The sequence below is a fragment of the Emys orbicularis genome, chromosome 3, assembly GCF_028017835.1.
Source record: "Emys orbicularis isolate rEmyOrb1 chromosome 3, rEmyOrb1.hap1, whole genome shotgun sequence".
NCBI lineage: Eukaryota > Metazoa > Chordata > Testudines > Emydidae > Emys > Emys orbicularis.
In genome coordinates this window covers 116,794,738-116,822,186 of record NC_088685.1, presented here as the reverse complement: position 1 = coordinate 116,822,186, position 27,449 = coordinate 116,794,738, and the positions used below count along the sequence as shown (strand labels likewise).

Genomic DNA, 27,449 nt, shown 5'->3' with positions numbered 1-27,449 from the left:
GAATTTCCTAACTAATGAATCTTTCATCTTGACCGTAACATCTTTGACACTACCTTAAAACTATTTTGCTTTATATTTTTAAAATAAAGAAAAGACAGAAAGGAACAACGTGCATGCATGTATGCACCTGTAGAGTTAAGGACATTTCTACTGGGCATGTTGAGTATGCAGTTTTCAGACTGTCATAAGTAATTTCACATTTGAGCAGAGACTAAGCATGTATGAAAACAGGAAGTTACCATTGAAGCTGTTTTGTAATTAACTTTAGTAGGGTTACCTGGCACTCATTGAAAAATGCAATTTCATAATAGCTTTTTGTATCAATTGGGTTCTAGGCACCAGAACCTGGTTTCCCTTGCATTCCTGCTTGCTCCACAACTTCCCCCCTACTCATCATCATTTTATTTTGCATGGGACCTTAAAAACAACATTCTTTTTTGCATTTTGATGTGATGTCTGACTGTCACCCTAGTCTATCCCATGTTATTGGTGTGCAATTTATGCAGTGTTTTGGTATCCTGAGGATGAAAAAAAAAAAGTGTTGGGTAACTATAAAATATTTTTGAAGCAATCACTTTCTCCATCCTTGTTTACTAGTCCAGGGGTAAGTCCTGTAATAACAAGACACCCAGATTCCACTACAGATATCTTCATAAGTTGCCTGTCTTCCCAGCTACACTTCTTTCAGTTACTTCTCTCTTCCCCGCTCACCTTTTCCAGTCTCTTCACTGTAAGCTAGCTTGTGCCACCTTTACTCCCACTGAATAGTATGTTACTTCACAAGTAGCCCCAATGAATCCATTGGAGCTATTTGCAAATTTAGGTACTACTCAACATGATACAAGGGTGGTGCAATTTGGCCCTATATGTGGAGTCAATTTTGGGGACAGCTCAGTAATTATTTCAGCTTTTATCAGTTGATTTTAATGTCTTTTTAAAAAAATCCTTCTAATTCCAGTCCAAATTTCTCAAGGGGAATATAGTTCTCACAGGACTCATTTGTTCACTAATGTGCTATGATCTGATATTTCCTTCTAAATACTTCCACATCTCCGTTATTGATCATTTTGGTTTGGTCTTGACATAGATAAAGTTCAATAATTTATTTTAGTCTTTCATGCTTGGACTAATTTTGCTGTTACTGCTAGTTTTCATGGTGGTTTACATACACCCTGTATCCACACCCAGAGACAATGAGCTTGTGTCATAACCTATTAACGTACATGCCTGGAACTAACAGCTAAGGGTAAAAACCATCTCAGCTAAAAACTAGGAATTAACCCAACCTCAGCCTGTAGCAGACATTACACTGTATAATTTTCTTAAGCAACCATTATCAATCTAGCTATCACTCTCATTAAGTCAGGAGTGCTATAAAGACAATAAATATGATGAAATTCAGTATCTAAGTAAGACAACTAACTATAGTACAAAAAATATCAAATGCAAGTAGGAAAAGGCAAAATATAACAAGAAATCCTACAATATTACGAGTAAAGTACAGTATATTCCCCTGGCCACTTAATCATAACATACAATTTATAAACATCACCACATGACTTAGGTACAGCACATAACATTTTCTGGGACCAGTAATTCATAATGCTTTTCTTCTGTTCAACGGAGAAGAAGGGCTTTAAAACTAGGACATGAGGGGAGAAGGTTGAGAGAGATTTGTGGAAGCTTCATGCCTCCCTTCAATAAACAGGAGCAGGAAAATCAGCTAAATGAAAATATAGTAAGGGATAATGGAACACCACAAGCTAAAAAAACTGGGTGAAATCTGAGGGAAACAACTGAAATACTTGTGTACGAATGCAAGGAGTCTGGGCAATAAAATGGAGGAACTGGAACTACTGGTGCAGGAGGTCAAACCAGCTATCATAGAGATTACAGAAACATGGTAGAATAGCACACTCATGCCTAGAACACAGATATTGAAGAGTATGTGCTGTTTACTAGACATGGAAATAAAGGTAAAGATGGTGGGGTAGTTTTATACATCAGTGAAGCAATACATTGTAAAGAAATATGAAGTGATAAAATGGACAAAACAGAATCTGTTTGGGTCAAAAACACTTTGGGGAAGGATTGTAAAAGAGGTCCTTTGGGATAGTGTTAGGGGTCTGCTATAGACCCCCTGTGTCAGACTGATATGGGTAGTGATCTCTCTAATATTATTAGAGAGATAAATACTTTTGGGATTTGTGTAATATGAGAGACTAACTTCCCAGATATAGATTAGAGAATAAATACCACTAATGTTGGTAGGGCCCAGTTGTTCTGTGATAGATGACCGTTTTCTTTATCAAATCATCACTGAATCAACAAGAGGTGGATGCAATTTTAGACTAGTAAGTAGTGAGAACTTTATGGAAGAGTTGGTTGTAAGAAATAACCTTGGATCGAGTGATCATGAGTTGATTCAGTTTAAATTAAATGGAAGGATAATCAAAACCAGTGTTATGCCTCTGTGAAAAAGGCAAATGCAATCCTAGGATGTATTAGATGAGGCATTTCCAATAGAGACAGAGGAAGTGTTAATGCGATTGTAAAAATAATTGGTAGGACCTCATGTGGAAAACTGTGTACAGTTCTGGTTACCCATGTTCAAGAAAGATTAATTTAAACTGGAACAGGTGCAGAGAAGGGCTACTAGGATGATCAGGGGAATGGAGGGCCTGTCTTATGGAAGGAGGCTGGAAGAGCTTGGCTTGTTTAGTTTAGCACAAAAAAAAAAACTGAGAGGGGTATGATTGCTTTCTATAAATACATTAGGAGGGTAAATAACAGGGAGTTTGAAGAGCTATTTAAGCTAAAGGATACTGTTGGCACAAGAAGAAATGGATACAAACTGACCATGAACAAATTCATGCTGGAAATTAGAAGGTTTCTTACCACTAGAGGGGTGAGGTTCTGGAACAGCCTCCCATTAGGAGTTGCAGGGGCAAACAACTTAATTACTTTTAAGAGAGAGCTGGACAACTTTATGAATGCAATTGAGTGACGGTGTTGCCTGTGATGGTGGGGGGCAGATCTCAACAGCCCTCAGGCTCACTTCTGGTTTATAAACTCCCTAAAGCTCATGCTGCAGGGTTTCAGCCAGCCACCAGCAGGGCTCAGGAAGGGATTCCATCCTCTCTCCCCACCCAGTGTATTCTAGGAGGATTTTTTTTTAATCTCCTTCCTTTGAAGCATCAGATATGGCCATGACTGGAAATGGGACACTGGGCGGGGTGGGCCAGGGCTCTGAGGGGGAATTCTCTCTCTCAGCTTAGTTGGCTGGTGCTTGCTCATATGCTCACTGTCTAACTGATCGCCCTGTGTGGGGTTGAGAAGGAATTTTCCCCCAGGTCAGATTGGCAGTGACCGTGGAGTTTTTTTGCCTTCCTCTCAAGTGTGTGGGTCCGGCTCACTTGCCAGGATTATCTGGGTAAATCTGATTTAACCATTTCCCTTCCCTTGTAGTAGCCTGGAGCAACAGTGCATCTCAACCTCTCCTATTCTCTGCCTGTGGCACATACTAGCTTAGTCTCTTGGGGGTCTTATTTAGTTTGATCTCATTTCAGTTGTTGGGTTTATTGTGCAGGTGCTGGGTGGCCTGTGATATACAGGAGGTCAGACTCTTCTGACCTTAAACTATGTCTGACTTCATTTGACTGTCCTGCTTTTCAAACTTCATGAAAAAGGATATGTTGTAAACTTTTAAAGGACAACATTTGTTGTTAAATAAAAAACAATATCTCTATCTAGCTTAGAGTTTTACACTGCTGCCCATCACTGTAATATCTGAGGATCTTCCTTGTAAAATCAGTAGCAACAGAGAAGTCTTTTTCATGGAGTCTCTGGCACATCTCCCTTTTCAGGGTAAAATTCTGCTTTGGGCAGATAGGGTTGTCTGTTTTTTAAATAATAATAAATTTTAGTCTAGCTATAAGGAAGGAAAAACCTATACATTTAAAATAAAAATAAATTTTAAATAAATTAATGACAAAATAAAAATGATCTGCTTATCTAGTGAGATAGCACAGAAAATACTTACACATACAACATTTTAAAGTCTTTTTTAAAATAGTGGCATGGACACTGTTGCCCTCTGAATTGGGCCAGATGTATACTTTATACTCAAGGTATCTTTGGATTCACAAATGCATTTTATCACAACTAGGGCAGTATCGTAACTTCATTAGATTTTAATAAGTTAGGTAAGCAGATAGGCCTGTATAGTCAACCATGAACATTTTATCTCCAGTATGGTATAATTTAGACTCATTCAAAGCTATAAATCTATTAGTCAACATCATATACTTTCCTAAATTAGTTGCAGAATTCCTTTTGATGTTAGCAAGAGCTAAGCATATGGATGAAGATCAGCCTATGGGCATAAATCTGCAATTTATGGTATGCAACAATCCTGAATTCTTAGAAATATTAACATCTTGTACTGTTAAAAGCAAATCAACCATACTATGTAAACTTTCCTAGATTTTACTTATCTAGCTTAAGACATGAATGTTCCGTTCAACAAGACTCATGGCACATGTACAAAATGTAGTGAAAAATAAAATCTACCTCGTTTCAGAGTAAAGAAAGAGAACATGACCTACAAATAATCAAATAAAATTCCCCTATATCATGACCTGGTACTCATCCTCCCTCCTGCCCCCTCCACCCCCCCACAAGAAGTCCCAGAGAGATCAGACGGCTTTGCACTGCACTTCTAAAGCCAAAATAATCAAACTCCCTGGACCAGCTAGGGATGAAAGTCGCAGAGTTGAATGTTCCTCCACTGAGACTGCTTGGTTACCTGTCTCTCTACATTTCCAGTATAGACCTATTAGCTCAAATGCCTCAGTTGATATCATCTGCTTTATAACAGATTCTAGGGAGAGGGTTGTGCTACCAGGGTATGTCTTCATTACACAGTTAGTCCGGGTTAGCCTAGCTCAGGTGGAGCATTCCCACTGCAAAGTGCTACTCATACCAGACCCATATAATTGGGATGGATTTCTAGTGCGATATCCCATGGTTCTTAGCAGTGTATTAAACTGGGCTGCTCTAGTCATTTGCCAGGTGCTCAGTCTCTCTAACCTAGCAGGGAGCTGCTGTCCATGCCAGTGACACGAGAACAATACTTTATGTAAATAACTTCCAAGGGAAGTTACTCATTACTAATACAGACTGTTCTGAAGGTGAAAGCAAACAGAATTTGGCAGCAAGAACTTTTAATGAGAATCTCACTAAGGAATTCAGTCTGCAAACCACAAAGTGATTCATAGGGCACCTGAGTGACTTTCCTGCCTCTCTGTTTCTTTTCTGCCCACTAAACAAAAAATGTCATTTGGGATACATTTCCCCAAATGATGGATCTTACTGATAGACAAGGTGAGTGAGGTGATATCTTTTATTAGACTAACTTCTGTTGTGAGAGACAAGCTTTTCAGCTTCCATAGAGCTCCTCTTCAGATCTTACTGGTGTCACTCCACAGCTTTACCAGAAGGCGATGCCAGGTTTTGGACAAGTGGCAGCATGGCAGGGTGATTTCTTGGACAGTATCTATTTGCAAATGTTGCGAAAGTGCAGCAAAAATGGGGTTAAAACATAATACAAATGAAGGGAGCAGCTAGACAAGAAAATACAGCCCATATAGAACTGTGGGATAGGACTAGAGGACTAACTGCACCCAGATTTGATTAGCCTGTGTTCTCGCTGCAAAACAGGTAGGTTGCCAGCCTGGGCTGAAGTGAAACCCAAGTTAAATCATGTACCCTGAGCCATGACTGTTAGCTTGGGCTTAAAGCACCCTCAAGGTCGGGTTAGATGTTCTTCTGTGTGGATGGAAGGGAGGCTGGGGAGGCACTTGGGCTACAGCCCAGGCTAACTTTGCAGTGAAGACATAACCACCTCCCACCTCCCACAACCCAGAGCCCAAACCAGAGAGACTAAAGTTAACACTTTGACTTGCACACAGAAATAGCTAGGAAGCCAGCAAAGTGGTGAAATAATATGTTTCTGTAAATATTTTAAACTCGAGGAATCCCACTATTGGGGAACCTACAGACTGGCTAACTAACTGGACTATATCCCTTAGAGAGTTCTGAAACCCAATTGTATCTTTGTGTGGAAGCTAAGATGAACCCTGGCCTATGCAACAGCAAGAGAAGGTCTGACCAAGCCAAAGTTGTTATATTGACCTCTGCAATCACCAAACTAGATTTCAAGTGTGGTCATCTCTGCTTGGAGTTTGAAATCACCTTGTATGGGCCCATGAAGTTGCCATGAAGTGTGTGTGTTCCCTCACCAACCCAAAAGAGCTCCTTACATGGACTATGAAGCCTCCTTAAGCAACAAGCCTTGGCTACCTCAGTGCCACCTGTAAGAAAAACCTCAGTCAATTCAGCAAGGATTTCAGATGCAACAGGACAACCTGTACACCTCAACTATACCTTGCTTATGCTTAGCTCAATCCAAGAGTAACATGCAAAGTGAATACTGTCAAATCTTATTTGGAACAGGATGTCTCCTACACCTAACATCAGGCAAAAACAACCTCTCCAATCCTCTCTCAACTTTTGCTGCACTGTGGTTTTATATATACATAAAAGGCACTTAAAAAGAAAATAAAGGAAAAAGGTAAAAGATGTGTCAGAGTGCAAGCATTTGTGGTGCTGATATGCTGAAGTCAACTGCCTACTTCTCCTCTTTTGTTAATGATCTTGGAAATTAAAAGCAAGTCTCCCTATCCCCATTAAGTTGCTGGTTGTGTTTCAGAAGCGTATATTCTAAATTTCTGGGTGCTGAGTGAGAAGTGCAGAGTGCCAGAATTAAACACTCCCTTACAACTCCTCACTTAAATGTAAATGTGTGGAATACTGAAGTCAGTCTTCTAATTAACATTGGCATTCTTACAATGAAAATGAGAGAGTGGGAGCTGGCAAGAAAATATATAAACACACTTTTATGTGAATAATTAAGCCATAGTTAAGCTTGCAATGGAAGCCTTTTATCAGCCTCTGATTACCGTTACTAGCAAAAGCCAAAATGTTTCAGAAAACTAATGTACTGAAGCTAACATACTTCTTCTAGATATACAAGCAGAAACCACAGTTGGTGTAATCTGGCATTACGCCACTAGCTTCAGTGGAACTACACCAGTTCATACCAGCTGAGGATCTGCCCACAGTGTAGTAAAATATTGTTAGTCTCCATCCTTCAGGATTTTTTAAATTCTATTTATGACCTATGAACAAATGACCCATTGGCAAACTGTGAGGTAATTAAAAATATATAGAAAATTATCTTTTGTCCCTTGCCAAACCATTGACAGCCTCTAGCAATAAAATACAAGGTGGTATGAACAGGTTTTTATTTAAATAATATTGTAAGTTATTATTAAATATTTATGTAGTATCATAGCTTTGCATGGTTCTTTTGTCAATTAGTGACTTTTACATTATCAGCTGGTTTACTACCCAAGGTGTGTTGAGGCCAACAAACCTAAGCTGCTGTTTTAGTCTGTATTTACTATGGGCAGTCTGTATTTTGTTTACTAAGATAAAGATTCAAATCCACAATCACTAGTCTTTGCTGAAAATGTGCTAACAAGTTCACAATTCTCAGAGAAGTTGTATCAAATCATGGATTTGCACTTATTTTTAAAGGCTGAATGTTTTCTAGGTGAAATTCAAATGATCAAGTACAATGTGACTGTGAGCTTATTTTCCTTTGTATATATGATTATGCAATGAAAGCAAAATTGTTATGTGGCAAATTTTATTTAGCACAGGGTCATATGATGACTTCAAGTTCAAAGGAACTGAGTATGGTCAAATTTGGACCAAAATTATATTTTGCAAAATGAAGCTTATTAAACGCAGACACACATCAGCCCTAACACCATACATAGTTTCCTGAATATAATATTATCAGTCCAATAAGCACAGGATTTTTACAACAAATCTCCTGCATCCTATGCCCTCAAATGCTGTAGCATTACATAGTGTTTGAGAGCCTGAAAGTGAAATTGACTTACTATAACCAAAACTCAGCTAAACTGAATAATAGTCTACTTTCGGTTTCAAAGCTTAATGAAATGCAAAAAGTAAACAAAATATGAAAACAGTGGGAAGTAATTTTTTTAAAAATGTAGGGAGCCAGATCCAGAGCTGGTGTAAATCAGCATAGCTCCATCGAAGACAATGAAACTTTGCCAATTTATACCACCTAAGGATCCAACCCATGATGTTTAATGTGATAAATGTCCCTTTCCATGTTTATTTCAGATCAAGGTTCTTGTTTTGTAGCACATTTGGATCAATAGATCACCAGAGTCCCATATGACCCTATTCAGCATATGCAATTCTTTAATGCGGCAATTTTATCTCCATGATCCTAGGCTTGTAAGATACTAGAGACCCAGAACTGACATAACCAGAGATTACCATACTGAATTCTACCCCAACAAAAACAGAATGGTGGGGTAATTTGGTTTAGAATCATAGAATTATAGGACTGGAAGGGACCTCGATAGGTCTTCTAGTCCAGTCCTCTGCACTCAAGACAGGACCAAGCATTATCTGGACCATCCCTGACAGGTGTCTGTCCAACCTACTCTCACAAATCTCAAATGACGGAGATTCCACAACCTTCCTAGGCAATTTATTCTAGTGCTTAGCTATCCTGACAGTTAGGAAGTTTTTCCTAATGTCCAACCTAAACCGCCCTTGCTGCAATTTAAACCCGTTGCCTCTTATCCTATCCTCAGAGGTTAACGAAAACATTTTTTCCTCCCTCCTCCTTGTAACAACTTATTATGTACTTGAAAACTCATTCTTTTTTCTCCAAACTAAACAAACCCAATTTTTTCAATCTTCCCTCATAGGTCATGTTTTCTAGGCCTTTAATCATTTTTGTTGCTCTTCTCTGGACTTTCTTCAATTTGTCCACATCTTTCCTGAAATGTGGTGCCCAGAACTTGACACAATATTCCAGTTGAGGCCTAATCAGCATGAAGTAGAGCCGAAGAATTACTTCTTGTGTCTTGCTTACAATACTCCTGCTAATACATCCCAGAATGATGTTTGCATTTTTTGGCAACAGTGTTACACTTTTGACTCTCATTAACTTGTGATCCACTATGACGCCCAGATCCCTTTCTGTAGTACTCCTTCCTAGGCAGTCATTTCCCATTTTGTGTGTGTGCAACTGAGCGTTCCTTCAAAGAGGAGTACTTTGCATTTGTCCTTTAATTCTGTTTTTGTTTAGTTCTGTTTTTGCTTTTAATTGTCTGCAATTGTCTGGATGAAGTTAGGACTTCCTGGGATTTTGCTTGCTAAGACTTCACACTCCAAAAGCTTCCGAGGCTGCTTACCCATCTGACCATTACCCAGTGTCTGGCCAATTATACAATCACCCACAGCATTTAAAAAAAGGAAACCCAATGGACAGAAAAGTGATTCTTCTCCTCTGTTTTGTTCTGAAAGGATTATCTTGTTGAAATCACCACCAGAAATCAAGTTTAGGTATTCAGAAGTTAATAGTTTCATCTTAATCTTGCATACAGTGGCAAGATGTTCTTCTGAAGATTCTTGAAGTAAGATTTTATCACTTACCTTTGAAACAAAACATTCTGCAATAGCCACAGGGTCATTTTCACAGTTTTCCAAATCTTGCAAAAGTTCACTAATAAAACAAATAAATAAAAAGGAAGAAAAATTTAACATATTTACAATATTTTTATACACACACACACACACACACACGTATATATGTATGTTTCTTCTTTGTCTCCTCTCAAATCATAACAGCCATTGCTTTTTAAGCATTAATTATAACCACACCAACATTCATACCTACACATTTCTTGTTTCCTTCTGCAAAAACACAACTGTAATTTGCGTTTCTTCTGTGCTATTTGTGTTATCCCCCTTCATTAGGCAAACTTAGTCATACACAATCGTATGAAAATACTGGATTTGTATGCACACCCAATGGATATCTGCTCACATGTCTGCCAATTCCACATGCATAAAATAATCACACACAAATGTATGTCTAGAATTACATGCACCTGATTCAGGGAGTTTCATTTTTGACACTATATTAAATGGTCAAAGAGCAGCACTTATACTACTACCCAAATGAATTCAGATTTCTCTCTCTCAGGATTTTGTACTAGACCCCATCACCATTGCACTGGAGTGTCTTTCACTTTAAATATACTGGCAAAGCAAAGTTGTTAGTGGACTTCATGGGATCCTCTCGTCTTGCCCCTTACCTAATTATGGGAACTCTGGTTGCGATAAGTTTGTTTTTGGAAATGGGCTCTTGGAAATGACATTCCAGCATATATTATTTATAGGGTTACCATACTGCAGTCCTGGAAAAAGAGGACACTCCAAGGGGCCCCGGCCCTGCCCCAACTCCGCCCCTTCCCCAAAGTCCCCGCCCCAACTCCGCCCCCTCCCCTGAACGCTCCGCTCCCCGTGAATCAAATGTTCGCGGGAAGCCTGAAACAGGCAGGCAGCAGGTAAGCTGGGGTGGCGGCGGCGGGGGAGCGCGAGGAGGCGCGGCCCAGTCCAGTCCCACCCCCGGCTGAGCGGCTCCCTCCAGCGGCTGGCCAAGAGGCTCTGGCTCCGGGCCGTTCCTCACTACCTCAGCTGCAGCTCCTGAAGCCCTGGATCGCAGGCTCTCCTCCCATATGCTTCCTATAGTCCAAGCTTTGCCTGCAGAGAAGCTGACTATGGGGGTTGCGGGGGGAGCTATGGTGCCGAGCACCCCCCTCGCTGGGCCCCCCAGGCGGGGGGTGAGGTGACACCCCCACGTGCCCCAGGCCGGGCCGACCCCGGGTCCGTGTCCCTTTAAGAGCGGGGCCGGGCTGAGCCGAGCTGGCGTGGGGTGGCTCCGGTCCCCGTTGCAGGCTGTTGCCGGAGCCTCGGCTGAGAGCCCCGCTCGTCTCCTGCACCAGCTCCGGGCGGGGCTTTGCTGAGGCTCCCCCAGGGCCGGGCTACCCCATGGTAGGGGCGGGTTGCTTGAGGCAGGGCAGGACCCGGTAGCGCCAAGGGCTGAACAGGCCCGGCAGGGCGGTGCGGGGGCTGCTGGAGGGGGAAGCTGGGGAAGGGGTGGCAGGGCCTCAACCCCCTGGGGCTGCCTGCCCCGCGGAGGAGGCAGAGGGGCGCAAGCCGCAACAGGACCCCAAACCCCCAGGGGAGGGGATCTAGGGCTAGCCCGGGGAGGCAGGAGCAGCCCCAGGGGTGCTGGGCGCGTGCAGGGTAGAGCCCCGGGAGAGCCCCAGCCCCGCGGCGGGCAGTGCTGCAGAGGAGCCCGCGCCCCGCGGCGGGCGAGGGGAGCCCCAGGCAGGGGGAGCCAGGCCGCCCGCACCCACCTCTTGCGGCCGCTCCATGCTGCTCCCAGTACCACTTTCCGCCAGCGCAGCTGCCCTGTCAGCCGCTTTTGGGTCTTTAAATAGCCGTCCGGGGGGAAATCCTGGACATTTTTAGCTTTTTACAAATTCCCCCCGGACGGCTATTTAAAGACCCAAAAGCCGGCCATGTCCAGGGAAACCCGGACGTATGGTAACCCTATTATTTATAAATCGCAAGTCACAACACGATCATGGGATACTGATCTTCTAAGAAGAGATGAACAAATTCTGTGACTAGAGTCCCTTCCAACAAACTTGAAATATGCTGGCTGTAGTGATTCTATTCTACTCACACCAAAGGAGTTGGTCAGCAGTTACATTTGAATATCAATAGTGATGTTCATGTACAGTGAAATTTAAAATGCAGTGAAGCAAATGTCCTATAGCAGGGGTCGGCAACCTTTCAGAAGTGGTGTGCCGAGTCTTCATTTATTCACTCTAATTTAAGATTTCGCATGCCAGTAATACATTTTAATGTTTTTAGAAGGTCTCTTTCTATAAGTCTTTAATATATAACTAAACTATTGTTGTATGTAAAGTAAATAAGGTTTTTAAAATGTTTAAGAAGCTTCATTTAAAATTAAATTAAAATGCAGAGCCTCCTCGACCGGTGGCCAGGACCCGGGCAGTGTGAGTGCCACTGAAAATCAGCTCGCGTGCCGCCTTCGGCACGCGTGCCATAGGTTGCCTACCCCTGTCCTATAGTGTAACAATTGCCTCCTGACTTCCATATGTTCTAGTAGGCTAGAAATACCTAGCCTGATAGGAGATTAGGAGAAGTTATCTCAGCTACTCTGAGAATCACAGATGAGAAGCAGGAATGTATTACATATACAGAAAGAATAGTAATAACTTCAGAGTAAAAAAACAAACCCTTATCTACCTTTAAATTACTAGAAGAAAGCAGCTTTTTCTTTGAAAGAAAGATATAAAGATATAAACTGGACCACTGGATGTCTGGAAGAAAATGCAGAAGAAAATAAAACCCCTAGAAGTAATACTTCTGACACTCTAAGTATGAATTCTTTTATAGCGTGAGCAAGGCACTGAGAGAGTATGGTCACTGTTGCACAAGATTCCATTCTTGAGGGCTGAGTCAAGAAATGGTTTGATCATTCTGATTTTGTAGTGTAAAACATAGAAAATGAAGGCGAGAAAATTCAAGCAGAGGAAGAAAACCTCTGAGCTCTCTACAGTCTTCAACTTTGTTGAGCTGCAACGATAGTCACACTTAAGACAAAATTAGGAACAATAATCCTAATTTCCTGTCAAACAAATTACTTATAGGACCTAACTGCCCTTAAGGAGATCCTTCCTTAGGTGATATTTTTGTCCCAGATGAGAGCTGGCTTCTTGCGTGCTGAGAATTCTAAGTTTTCTTCTTCCAGTGGACATCAATTCCCACTTGATAACAAGAAAAGTAGTAACAGAACTAGGAGTCCTGACTTGTATTTTGCCCCTCAAAATTCCAAAAAGATCAGCGTGTCCAGTAGTTGGACCATGAGTCCAAAAAAAAAAAAAAAAAAAAAAGAGTTGGGTTTTCTTCCCAGCTTCGTCACCAACTCACTATGTAATTTTGGGCAAGTAATTTAACCTATATGCCTCAGTTTTCCCATATGCAATATGGGGATAATGCTACCACTTGCTGATACTACATATCTGTAAAGCACTGTGAAATCACAAATTAAAGGTGCAGTAGTAATGCCAAGTTATTATTTTAATGACTGATTCCTTTTTTGCAAATGAGTTTTGGAAATAATGCCAACTGTCCTGAACAGCCCCAAGAAATTCCTGTTGTCCAACAGCAGAAGCTCTCTTGAGCTATTAGAATATGTAAACACTCATGAGTTGTTACATATTGTTAGCTGACCTGAGGAAGAGCTCTGTGTAGCTCAAGAGCTTTTCCTTCCACCAACAGAAGTTGGTCCAGTAAAAGATATTACCTCACCCACCTTGTTTCTAACACTCATCTTATCAGTTCTACTGATATTGGCCTTCTCTAATGCTATATTATTTCTCTCAGAGGTGCCAGTGTCATTACCTATAAGATTCTCTACATTGCTTCAGTTGGTTCTAGGAAATGAACGTCTAGAACATCAGCATTGGTAAGAAGGGCCTGCTTGTGGGGGAGTAGTATAAAATAGAGGAGTACTGCCCAGGGGTTCTAATCTGAATAACTGAATCCCCTGTAATAATCCCCTCGCCTCCCTTGTTGCCAATCAGCAACTCAAGTTTCCATGTGGCAGTAGAGAGAGATGCCATCTTGCAAACTGCACCTGAAAGGGAACTAGAGGGTTTGCAAACTATAAAAAGGGATACTACCCAAGTCCTACCTATCACAGTTACAGCTAGGCACTTGACTTGCTAAGGTGGCCTGGGGGAGTCCAATGGCATGAGAAAGCAGCAGCTCTCTTAGCCTTGTTTGGCATGTATGTTACAGTTTTCACAAACAGAAAAAAACAGTCCTCAGTATTTGTGACACTCTTATGCTCACTGGCCACAGTCATAATGAGTGTACAGAATGAGTACTTTGAAGCAGCTAATATTGTTCTACCTAAATTACTGAAAGGAATCAAAATGGTGTGTGCTGAGAGTTATAATCCAGTTTGGTTGACAAACCGGGAAGTACAGCAAGTGTTGCAATGGGCTGGATGGGCAATGATAACAAACAAGTACACCTCTACCCCGATATAACGCGACCCGATATAACCCGAATTCAGATATAACGCAGTAAAGCAGTGCTCCGGGGGGAGGGGCTGCGCACTCCAGTGAATCAAAGCAAGTTCGATATAACGCGGTTTCACCTATAACGCGGTAAGATCTTTTGGCTCCCGAGGACAGCGTTATATCGGGGTAGAGGTGTACTAAAATGCAGTGATTGAGAGGGAGAGAGAAACAGAATTCACAGATACGTTTTCAATACAATATTTTCCTTTTAGCTGGTCAGCTTTTTCACCATAACCCCTTGAGGGTTCATTGATTCATTGGACTGAGTATTGGTTTCAAGGCAAAATACCATGAGTGGCCTAGCTTAGCGGAAGATTTTCAAAGACACAAAGTGTAGTTAGACACCCAACTCCTATTGGAAAGTCAGTGGGATTAAACTCCCATTTGTGTCTTTGAAAATACCTTGCATGCTGCATCTCTTTTGATTGTACATGAAGTTAGGCATGCTTTCGTTATGTTCATCATCTGTAATCAACATACTGCTTTAACAAAGAAAAAAAGAAGCAGCTGAGGACAAGGCTTTTTTCCCCTTTCTGACCTGAGATGGAGCGGAACTGGGAGGGGAATGATGAGTGTATGTGGGGGAGCATTTTTAGTCTCCAGCCCAGTGCAGAAAGTGCAGGCAAGTAATTAGTACTTTAATAGTGATTTTTCATTTTTCATGTGTTTTGACAGGTTTATGCTGAAAACTTCAGGCTACCGGTAAAAAGGAAAAATCAAGGGAGAAATACAACACCAACATAACCACATGTAGCCCAATAAAGTTCCTGCGGCCAAAATTACTTAGCAGACACATACTTCTCTTATGTTTCTTCTATTTTAAGATAGTTATTTTTTCCCCTAAGTGTAGCACCTAGAGTTATTTCTAAAAAATGCTTCTCTTGATAACAAACCAAATGATGTCAGCATGAAGATTACAGAGCAGGAATCATCTAACATGAGATATTTATAGACCGTGCTCCTGCCCCAGTATCTGTGTAATTGAATAGGAGGGTAATGGCAGGTCCAGGCCAGCAGAGTGATAGATACAGGATAATGCAGGAGCCAGGTCAGCAGCTTTCCCTTAATTCCAGCACAGATTCGGCACATGCTGGCCCCCTTCCACCGTGCTTAGGAAAGGTTAGCTGCAGTACTCAAGAACACTTCAATGCAGAACTTCATTTCAAGTTGTAGGTACAGTACCTGATTGGGGTGGGGAGTTTGTCTGAGATTATCTTTTACACTGAAAAGCATTTGTAAGGACTCCTCTGGGAAGGTGGGTCAGAGAAGCAAGGCAGCAGAAGCTGGTTAGGAGAGGATTTTTCTTCCCTATGTATGGAGTGAAACAACATAAGCCACATCGGAGAAAGAGAGTGGGGGTCTTCCTCCAAGATATGAAGCAAGACAGAAGGAACATATTCAGGTGCTCTCCCCTGAGAAATGGCAAGGGGAGCTTTCAAAGTAGAGGAGGCCATGACGCAAGCTCTGGAACTAGCAGTCTAAAACTTAACAGTGGTTCATCTACAAGAAGCAACTTGAACTAGATCACAGTCTACCAGGTCTAAGTAAAGGCCACAAAATCCCAGTATTACAAACCCTTATAAAATCACCATAGATAAATCCTACCATGTGTGTACAATAACCACCTTTTAAAATTAAGTGACCGATCTTTATTTCTCTGAATACCCATAGGCATCAAAACCCACATTCCAGATGAACGGCCAAAGACAAGTTTGGAAAAACAAACTCACTTTGAAGCTATAAAACCACACACACGCACATATTTGAAACTGCTAACTCATAACTGCCAAATGCAACTTTTTTCAAATATAAAAATAAATAAAGCAAGCAAGCAGACTCTAGAGTGCATTTAAGACCCGGATGCTACATGCCAAGTTTCAGACAGGAGTAAATTTTTAAGAGAGAAGTAAATCCCTGAATCTATATTGGGATCTATAATGAAAATGGTCAATCTTCAAAACTACAATTTCCACATGGAACTTTAAATTGGGGGCCTTGGAAGTCATTAAAGATAAAATTCTTCCAAAGTTCTAGTAAAACTAAGTGTAAAGCACATGATGGTTCTCTAAAGTTGTAGCACAACTATATCTCCTCAAAAGTGATTTGAAAAGTTTTTTTTAAACTTCTTAAGCTCTTTGTTTGCAATACTGCTATTCCCCTGCAACAGTCGACATACTGCTAAATAGCACATATACTAAACAGTATTGCCAGAAAAACTGCATCTACACTAGGGGCTATTGCCAGTACAGTTCTGTTGGTCACAAATCACACCTCATCCCATCCCTGACTTATGTAGCTATGCCAGCAGAAGTTTGTAAAGTAAACCTTGCCCCACACAGAGTAGGTGGTGATGACTGACTTCCTCACCAACTTGAGAATTCAAGCACTTTACCCAGTTTCAGGCTGAGACTGGGACATGGACGGAGGCAAGCTGTCTGGAGGTCACGCCAAATAAGTCAAATGTGATGTTGGTAGATTGCAGAAAGGAACCTGAACATAGTGTGAGGATTATATGGGTCCCTTAAATTGACAGTATTTGTCTGCTGTTTCTTACTCAAATTGGGAAGTTGGGGTTCTTGCTGTTGGAGGATTAGGTGACAGCAATGGCCAAGATTATTTTTCCCTATGTCTATCCAAGAAGTTATCATCTCAATACCATGATTTTATGACTCCATCATCTTATGTTTAGGCTACTTCCATATGCTTTCCATAAAGTTACACCTTAAATCCATTCAGAAGCTGAAGATGGTGCAAGATGCAGCAGCCCACTTAATGTGCAGGGTACCATCCTGTGAGCACATTGCACCAGTTTTCCATGATCTGCAGTAGCTGCTTTGGGTTTCTGGGAGGAGTTCTAGGCATTGGTTTTGTCCAATAAAGCCCCAATGGACCTTCCTGAGAATCCACCTCTCTTTCCATCTGATACTGCTCCAGTTATAATCAGCAGAAGCATTTTAGTCTGGCAATCCATAGGGATGCGGTCTATTGACAAGGATATTCTCTGTGATGAACCCTCAACTTCAGAATTCACTCCCCCATTTTGGTTTGAGAGAGTCTGAATCTGATGACCTGCAGGGCATAAGGAAAAACCAACTATTTTGGGCTTTCTGGAGAAATAAGCAATGGGCAAGGGAGTTGAGGGAGTGGAGGACACCAATATGATCAATAAAGTTTGCTTGCTTGTTTGTTTTTGTTTTGGGGGGCGGACTGTTTTTGGCGGTTGACCTTGAGTATGTAGGCGAAATTATGCTGGTAGATTCAATAGTGTTTTCAAATGTTCGTGAATAATACCTGGAGCATGGGATAGAGGTTTTTTAAACTTTTTATTATATAAACCAAAATTAGCTTGAGGTGGGGGACTTTGCAGATAGTTCTAAGCAATAAAGGAAGAACTAATTCTTAAACATTGATATTTTAAAATATAATTTATTTTTATGCATTGTTTTGCAATTTGAAATAAACTTTAGTACTTTGCAAAATGCTATCTTTATAGCACCAAATTTTGTTCCTTTGTGGGAAGAAACTGCATATGGGACAGGAAATTCAGAAGCAAGTTTCAGTTTGCAGCATTTCCTTCTAAATGTTCAGTCAGAACTGGCAGGGTTGTGGTTCTGTGCCTGCAGATGTTGCAAGACCTGCACAATCTGACAACGCCTGTCGAGACTAGAGAAGATTTCCTCCCCTCCAAAGGCAGAACGGAAAATACACCAAAAAATGAAGGGAAATAATTACTTATACAATCAGCAGCTAAAATTATCAGGATGGGCATAGATGACCTAACAAGAAACAAATCTTGTTGAGTATCAAAGAAATATCAATTTCTTATTTTATATTCATTGGCTGTACAAATCCAGGGAAAAGTATTTGTTTGGTTCCCCCCCCTCCCCCCAATACAGTCTCCTCCCTTGTTTTCACTTTGTCAAATATTAACTTACCTGTTGAAATGGTAGATATCTTGTATGTTTCCAAACAGGGCTGATTGTTCTTCTGTCCCCAGTGAGAGCTTGGATTGGTCAGTGATACAATCAAGGTAGTCCTGTGAAATAAATGAGAAGGAGGCCTTAAACACTCCGGTTCTTTTCTAGATCAGTAAATGGAGCTATCTTTAATTGTGCAAGAGATGAGTCCCTTCCTATCAGTTTCACATTATTATTACAGTAACCCCTCAGTAGCTCTTCCGTGAACAGTCATTCTATTATGAAAGATAACAATACTTATCTGTTCACTCAAACCAAGAAAATTACTAAAGACTGAATGCTACACTATATTGCTTACATTGGACAGTGTATATTTTTTATAGCGACAGACATACACATTTCACCCATGATAGTTGAATTGTCTCCGTTAATTACTCAATAAAGTCAATGATGTTCTTCCACATTCATTTTCTTTTTAAATCAGTGGTTTTTAGGATTTTTTAAAGTGAGTTATATTGGTAAGACACCTGGATTTAATAGTGATTCCATGATTAGAGGCTAGGAAAATGAAACCGTTTCAAAGCTATAAAGAGGATTTGTTTTTAATCCTAAAAGGAAGAAAATGCACTCACCACCAGTTTGTACAGGATAGAACTCCTATATTTTTATCCATAAGCACACAACTGATTCATGTGGACTGCTAAACTGAATGTTACATTGACATATACTCTAGCAAAGATTTATTTTCATGTCTAGAAATATGGTTTATTTAATGGCATATAAAATAGATAACTTAAAACAGTCAGGACAGTATTATTCTTGCAGGGTAATAGCTGCCAAACTCTTCCTCTGGTTCTGATAAGGGCTCTAGTCCCCAATGTGTCACCTTTCATTATTGTGCAGCTATAGTATTAAGGCTCCTCGGATAAGGGCAACCAAATCCACAGAGCTGTTTAGCAGAGCATAAGTCATAAAGCCAGGAACCCAGCGTGTCACTACAACATTTATAAAGAAACGCTGCAGGAGGAAGGAAAACAATAAAGGAAAAGTGAAAACAGCTGAAAATATGAAATGAAAATAAATAAAGGTCCCCTTACCCTGGGGCTAGACAATGTGGTGTGGCACCCTACCAAAAGCAACACAACATTCCACAGCACTAAAAGGAAGGAACCCTGTGAGATGTCTGCTAGACCATGAAAATCTTTACAGTATAATGACATTCCAAAGACAAAGGGGGGGGGGGGGAGAAAGACAACACACATACAGGACCAGATTCATCCTCAGTGTAAATCCAGTCAAGACAAATGATTTACATCAGGTATGAATTTGACCTTTGGCATTTAGATGCACTCACAAGGAGGGTTTTGAAATACAGAACCTGAGTCTCCATTCACTGATGCCTGTTTCCCACTAGTGGAACTGCACTGGCTTCTGCACAATCACAGGTGTAAGAAAAATCAATCATTCCTGCTCCTTTTTGTTATACCATTCAGTCATCTGCATTCCCTCCTTCACTTACCTCACACATTCTAACCCCAACATTCTTCCTAATTAAATGGATCATTCACCAGCACTATCTAAAAATAGCATCTGGTTTCTAATTGGTACAGTTGGAAAATGATACTACTCAAAGACAGCTTCATATGTGGCAGGCAGCAAGTAAGCAGCATAGCCTTTATTCTTCAAAAAGCCATAGTGTCACCTCTGCAAGGCACAGCCCTACCCCACCACCACATCTAGCAGCCTGTGACCTCGTAGTCCAAGTCTGTTCTTGAAGTATGTTTGCATAATAAGTCCTCGGAACAAAGTCCCTGGGGCTTTCTAAACCCTATAACTGACCTTCTGTTTTTTACTCAGGAGCTGCCTAAGAGTAGGCAATTTAAGAAGTTTGGTGGGGCAGCTTAGATTGCTGCATACAGCACTGTAGGTCAAAGAGCCAGAAGCAAATGCAAAATAGAGCTGGGATGGACTCTTCCAGCTGTAATTTTAACTTGTGGTTCTTTTCAACAAAATGTAAAGAATGAATGAATGTAATAAATTAACCTTCCCTGCACTACCAGTAAACCCAACCATATAAAAATGAATAATATGGAAATCTCAGGCATAATTCCCATCCTTTAAAAATGTTTAATGTTATTTTTAGCACCGCAGATTGCAACAGAATCCTGGTGTTACATGACAGAACATGTTTAAGAAAACACACACACACACACACACACACGTTTTTACTGAATAAAGGAAAAGTTTCTTCTGCACATTAGTGCTATCTTACCTGGTGGTCCATTTTCCCCAAAGAGGAATATTCCACAAATACTTTTACTTTTTAAATTTTCTTGTAGCCAGTGTACAGATAATGACCTCAGTTTTGTGACTTTTTTCACATCTCATCTAGTTATACTCCACATACTTCTCACAGACCCACACACTCTTGTGTCCATCACCAATTCTTAGTAAGGAATAAAAAAAACAGGGCTTTGCAAAAAAGAAAAAAAAGAAACTGCTCTACATGAGTTGGTTGGTGATTTGGCTGCTGTCCATTGTTTGACTAGCCTATGTTTTGATACAGTGAAACTACAGATTCAGAAACTGCTTTTCTCTTTTGAGAAATTTTCCTTATAGCTACATTTCATCCTCTCCCTTCCCCCAAATTACTTTAAAGAGAAGTTAGGTACTGATTGTTCTATTTTTGCTTTTTGCAGATTAATGTGAACACAGTGCCCCCATTAAAGAAGATGACAGAGTTAATGAAGGGTATACTCCTCACTTTCAGGGAACTACTGAGACCCTTGGGACTGCTTTTCATAATCCTAATGTCTTTTGCTGGTACTGCACTCACAGGCACAAGTTCTGCAACTATGAAAGTGATGTTCAACAAAGCAGAAGAGGAAAGCGGAGAGAGAAATCCTGTCCAAAAAGTGTCTCCCTCAGATCATCCAGATTTTTTTAAACTAGGGGGATGAAATTTATTTTTCCCAATTAAAAAAAATACACTTATTTTCTTTTTTCCATTTGGCTGAAAGAAACTTGAGAGAAGAAAGGAAAGAAAATTCTCAAACTTTTTTTTTTTTTTTTTAAGCCAGACACGCATATGTTATAGGTCAGAACAGGACATCTGGGGAAAGCTTGCTGGCTTTATTAACAGCAACATTTATATTTCAGTAGTACCCAGGGGCCAGCCAAGTCAGTGCTGTACAAACATATAGCAGTAGGTAGTCCCTGCCCGAAAGAGCTGTCAGTCTAAACAGGACAAGTTATAACAGGTGGATGAAGCAAATAGGCAGGCCAGGGTGAGGGTGGGGGATAAGGGTAAAAGGGCAACAAAAATAGGATGTATGTAATTCTTAGCCAATCAGGAGCAGTTGTCACAACTCAACCCCTGCCTAGCCCTTTTTCTGGCAGCTTTCTTTATGCCTAATGGAAGAGATGAATTTTGAGCAATCTTCACAAAGTGGCTTTGACAAAGGCCGGGCACAAAGTACAGAACAGCACTTGCATTAGTAGATGGAGTGCACCTTAAGCAAATATTATCTCCCTAGTTTATATCAGCTTTATAATATCATACGTGCTATCTTTAAGGCTTTATGAACTCATTCAGAAAATAGACGTGGTATTAGGATGCAAACCTTCAGTGCGTCAATGATGCAAGCAGATCAAAGCTTTACAGACATGATTTCTTCCCTAATTTTAATGACCTCTTTAGAATATGATACTTTAACCCCAAGTCAGTTACTGAAATCTACTGCAGCATACTGCGTATCAACAGCTGTAATCATCTGAAGTCATAATGAAAGGCTTGAAGCTCTCTGATAACAGGCCAAGCTGCCGACATAATGATACGGTGCAGAAACCAACAAAATTTATTGGGACTGAGCACAAGGCTTAATAATTGTATTTGTTTCTTGTCAGCACTCATGGCCCCCCCACTGCCTGCACTGAGCGATTTGTTTGTAACCTTTGCCTTTATTGCTGTTTTATTGCCTCCCAGAAGGTACAGCAAAACATATACTTCACTTTATGAAAAAAAGAAGCCTCCTCAAATTGATTTATGGAGCAAGGATTGCTTTAATGACATCACACAATTTTCTAGTCCTATTTCTTCAAACCTTCCCACAACTAGAAGAGTCATGCCAGATTCCCTCTAAGGATTGCTCTGCGTTCCTTGCTGGGTTTGACATTTCCTCCATTCATCTTTCATCACCCTTCAAATCTATTGAGAAGAAAATCTCCTAAAAGCTCTTATCTCACACTTCCGTCTCCTCCTCCATAATCATGTGAGAATGACCTGCAGGGCTATGAAAAGGAGATGGAAACTAACTTCAGGTTATCCAGTAAATGATCTGCAATTAGGAAATGGAATAAACTGTCAATTTGTAAGAAAAGAGCTTTGTGCAGATTCACTTGTTGAGTAAACCAAGTTTTTGAAGTCCAAACCTCAGGGAACTAAGCGCCAATTAACTGGTGGCACTTTTACCAAACTAATCACCTATGCATTTCTTGCATGTGGAGCTATTCCATTTAAAAAGTTAGCCTTAGAATAGACTGCTCAGATTGCAGACTTAAAATATGGGAATACCTATTGCATAGAGTAGTGGTTTTCAATCAGTGGTCTGTGGACACGTTGGAGTCTGCAGACTATGTCTAAGATTTCCAAAAGGGGTCCACACCACCATTTGAAATTTTTTAGTGTTCCGCAAATGAAAAACAGTTGAAAACCACTAGCATAGAGGGTAGGAACTAGATTACCAAAACACACTGCATAGAAAAGATATGGTTTCATGCCTTTGTTTTGTAAGATATATTCAATTTTTATTCAGCTCTGCAAGAAATTTCATGAAAGTTAGGCCTGGTCTACACTAGGCGTTTATGTCGAATTTAGCGCCGTTACATCGAATTAACCCTGCACCCGTCCACACCACGAGGCTATTTAGTTCGACATAGAGGTCTCTTAAATTCGACTTCTGTACTCCTCCCCAACGAGGGGAGTAGCGCTAAATTCGACATGGCCATATCGAATTAGGCTTGGTGTGGATGGAAATCGACGGTAATAGCTCCGGGAGCTATCCCACAGTGCACCACTCTGTTGACGCTCTGGACAGCAGTCCGAGCTTGGATGCTCTGACCAGCCACAAAGGAAAAGCCCCGGGAAAATTTGAATTCCTTTTCCTGTCTGGGCAGTTTGAATCTCATTTCCTGTTTGGACATCGTGGCGAGCTCAGCAGCACTGGCAACGATGCAGAGCTCTCCAGCAGAGATGGCCGTGCAATCCCAGAATAGAAAGAGGGCCCCAGCATGGACTGATCGGGAAGTCTTGGATCTGATCTCTGTGTGGGGCGATGAGTCCGTGCTTTCCGAGCTGCGCTCCAAAAGACGGAACGCAAAGATCTATGAGAAGATCTCTAAAGCCATGGCAGAGAGAGGATACAGCCGGGATGCAACGCAGTGCCGCGTGAAAATCAAGGAGCTGAGACAAGGCTACCAGAAGACCAAAGAGGCAAACGGACGATCCGGATCCCAGCCCCACACATCCCGTTTCTACGAGGCACTGCATTCCATCCTAGGTGCGGCCGCCACCACTACCCCACCACTGACCGTGGACTCTGAGGATGGGATATTGTCCACGGCCGCTTCCTCGGACATGTTAGCGGACGGGGAAGATGAGGAAGGAGATGAGGAGGACGAGGCAGTCGACAGCGCTTACCAAGCTGATTTCCCCGACAGCCAGGAGCTCTTCATCACCCTTACAGAGATCCCCTACCAACCCTCCCCAGCATTTAACCCGGACACAGATTCAGGGGAAGGATCAAGCAGTAAGTGTTTTAAACATCTAAACATTTATTTTTAACAAAACTGGAATATTAAGAATAAGAACAATGTGTTCTTCATGATTTCTTTACCCTGGGCGCTTAAGTATTCAGTTCCAACTATTTAAAAAAAATCTAACAGTGTCCGGTTGTGCATGATTCTGCTGCCCAAGCTGCTCCACTCTTTAGTCCCTGCCACTGCAGCTATATTAAAATGCGGTCTATATGACCGGGGATAGAGCTGAAATCCTCCACGGACATCTCGAGGAAGCTCTCCTGGAGGTAATGGGAAAGCCTGTTCATCAGGTTCCTGGGGAGAGCGGCCTTATTGGGTCCTCCGAAGTAGGAGACGTTCCCGCGCCAGGAGATCCTCAAGTACTCCAGGATCATTGCCTTGTACAGCATGGCGGCATAGGGCCCTGGTCTTTGCAGGCTTTCCCGAAGCATCCTTTCCTTATCGCTGTCCGAGATCCTCATTATTGTTATGTCGCTCATGATGACCTGCTTTGAATTAGGTAGGGGACTGTTAGTATTGGGACTGCTTGCAAGTTCCTTTACAGAACTGTAACCGCTGGTTTACAGCCAGGCGGTGGAGGCGGGAGAGGGGCAGCATACAGGGATCTTTCCCTGGGACATCCGCGAGGGGGTGGGACAGGGCCAGAGTTCATGCTTGGCCGATTGCTGGCAGCAGAGACTGGCATTACTTTCAATGTGAATGGAGGCCAGTGGTACTACTAAAGTTTTAAGCAGCCACAAGTCTACGGCTTACCATGTCTGCCTGCTACAGAAATTCCGGTGTCTTGCCCCGCTTCCCAGATCGGCAGTGCAAGACCCCAGGCACTGAAGGCGAGGTCCGAAAATTCAACCTTGTCCTGAGTGCGCATGTGATAGGTGCGGTGCATGGTCTTGTTCACAGAGAAAGACTATGTTCTTTGTTCACAACTACATGTATGTTTCGGAGGAATTCACTACCTTTTTCTCATTCCCACAGCCACATCTGCGACTGTCTCCCAACCCAGCCTGGCATCACACTCCCAGAGGCTAGCGCACATTAGGCGGAGGAAGAAGAAGACGCGAAAGGACATGTTCTCAGAACTAATGGGCTGCTCCCGAGCCCAGGCAGCACAGCAGAACCATTGGAGGCAGAATTTGTCCCAAATGCACCGGACACACATGGAACGTGAGGAGAGGTGGCGGCAGGAAGACCAGCAGGCGACTCAAACGCTGCTTGGACTTCTGAGGGAGCAAACGAACACGCTCTGGCGCCTTGTTGATGTTCTGCAGGAACGGAGGCAGGAGGACAGAGCCCCGCTGCAGTCTATCAGTAACCGCACTCCCCCGCCACCAAGTCCCATACCCCCCTCGCCCAAAGTCCAATGAAGGAGGGGCGGCAGAGTCCGTGAAAACTCTCACTCGACCCCTGCAGACTGCTCAAGCACCAGAAGGCTGTCATTCCCCAAAATTTGAAAAGTCCTTTCCTGCCCGCCTCACCCAAGCCCCCGTCCAAGTTTCACCCCCCAGTTTCATGTGTGGTTGTTAATAAAAAATACGTTTCTGTTCATTACTGTTTCAATCATGTTCTTTTGTGGGAGAGTCTGTCTGAAGGGGGGGGAAGGGTAATTGGACAGGACAGTCACCTTTAGCAGGGTACAGAGGCGGGGGCAGGTCCAGCAGCAGGGCACATACACAGTGCAGTGACTAGTTACCCTGGTCAGTCTGGGAGGTGGTTTTCATGTTCTGTGCGTGGGGGGGGGGGGGGGGTTGCTCTGTGACTTTGTGGCGGGGGAGGGCAGTTACAGATCTTATGCAGTGGTCCTTGTCCTGGATCACAGAGCCACGCAGCAGGGGATCTGTAACCCTCCTCCCCCTGCCATAAAGTCACATAGCCCCCACATACACGCAGTCCCGCTCAGGAGGGCTGGCAGGCTCCGTTGAAACAACCAGTCCGCCACTGCGAATCCTGTCATTCCTGGAGTTTAGAAGGATCATTTGCATCAGTACACTACACCCGCTCCCCACCACAGTCTGCGTCCCAGGTTTCAAACATTCCCGCGAAAACAGTAATAAAGACAACGGTGTTCATTAACAAAATAAAACTGGTTTTATTTTTTTGGAAGGGGGTGGAGGGGGTCTGTAACTGGAGAGGATAGTCAACATTAACTGGGTAAAGAAACGGGGGCAGGTTCAGCTTCTCTGTACAGAACCTTAAAAGTCACTGGTTACCCTGCTCACTGTGGAACCTAGCTTTCAAAGCCTCCCGGATGCACAGCGCGTCCCGCTGGGCTCTTCTAATCGCCCGGCTGTCTGGCTGGGCGTAATCAGATGCCAGGCTATTTGCCTCAACCTCCCACCCCGCCATAAAGGTCTCCCCCTTGCTCTCACACAGATTGTGGAGCACACAGCAAGCTGCTATAACAATGGGGATATTGGTTTCGCTGAGATCACAGCGAGTCAGTAAGCTTCTCCATCTCCCCTTGAGACGGCCAAAAGCACACTCCACCACCATTCTGCACTTGCTCAGACGGTAGTTGAACAGTTCTTTTTCAGTGTCCAGGGCGCCAGTATAGGGCTTCATGAGCCAGGGCATTAGCGGGTAGGCTGGGTCCCCAAGGATCACTGTAGGCATCTCCACATCCCCAAGACTTATTTTGTGGTCCGGGAAGTAAATACCTTCCTGCAGCCGTCTAAACAGACCAGAGTTCCTGAACACGCGAGCGTCATGAACCTTGCCGGGCCATCCGACGTTGATGTTTGTAAAACGTCCCCGATGGTCCACCAGTGCTTGCAGCACCATTGAAAAGTAGCCCTTTCTGTTAATGTACTGGCTGGCCTGGTGCTCCGGTCCCAGGATAAGGATGTGAGTTCCATCTATAGCCCCACCGCAGTTTGGGAATCCCATCGCGGCGAAGCCATCTATGATGACCTCCACGTTTCCCAGGGTCACTACCTTTGAGAGCAGTACCTTAACGATTGCGTTGGCTACTTGCATCACAACAACCCCCACAGTAGATTTGCCCACGCCAAAGTGGTTCGCGACAGACCGGTAGCTGTCTGGCGTTGCAAGCTTCCAGAGGGCTATGGCCACTCACTTCTGGACAGTCAGGGCTGCTCGCATCCGGGTGTCCTTGCGCTTCAGGGCAGGGGACAGCAACTCACGAAGTTCAAGGAAAGTCCCCTTCCGCATGCGAAAGTTTCGCAGCCACTGGGATTCGTCCCAGACCTGCAGCACTATGCGGTCCCACCAGTCCATGCTTGTTTCCCGTGCCCAGAATCGCCGTTCCACAACATCCACATGACCCATTGCCACCGTGATGTCCTCGGCGCTGGGTCCCGTGCTTTCTGACAGGTCTGTGCTACTCTCAGACTTCAGGTCTCACCGCGGTGCCGTAGCCTCCTTGCCTGATTTATCTGCATCTGCCTCTGGGAAAGGTGGATGATAAGCTGCGAGGCGTTGACAACGGCCACAACTGCAGCGATGGTCGCAGCGGGCTCCATGCTCGCAGTGCTGTGGCGTTCGCGCTGTCACTGACCAGAAAATTGCGCGAACTGATTTCCCACCGGCGCTTTCAGGGAGGGAGGGA

At 42.8% G+C, this 27,449-nt stretch overlaps 1 protein-coding gene across 1 annotated transcript in view; it reads right to left on the bottom strand.

Moving 5' to 3' along the window:
* PLEKHG1 (pleckstrin homology and RhoGEF domain containing G1) overlaps positions 1–27,449 on the bottom strand; it is an 81,676-nt gene that overhangs the window by 29,306 nt on the left and 24,921 nt on the right. Inside the window, exons 2-3 of the mRNA XM_065401806.1 lie at positions 18,086–18,186; positions 9,613–9,682 (exon numbers count right to left, since the gene is read on the bottom strand). Of these exons, the coding sequence (XP_065257878.1) occupies positions 9,613–9,682; positions 18,086–18,186 (171 nt within the window). The remainder of the gene's footprint in view (positions 1–9,612; positions 9,683–18,085; positions 18,187–27,449) is intronic.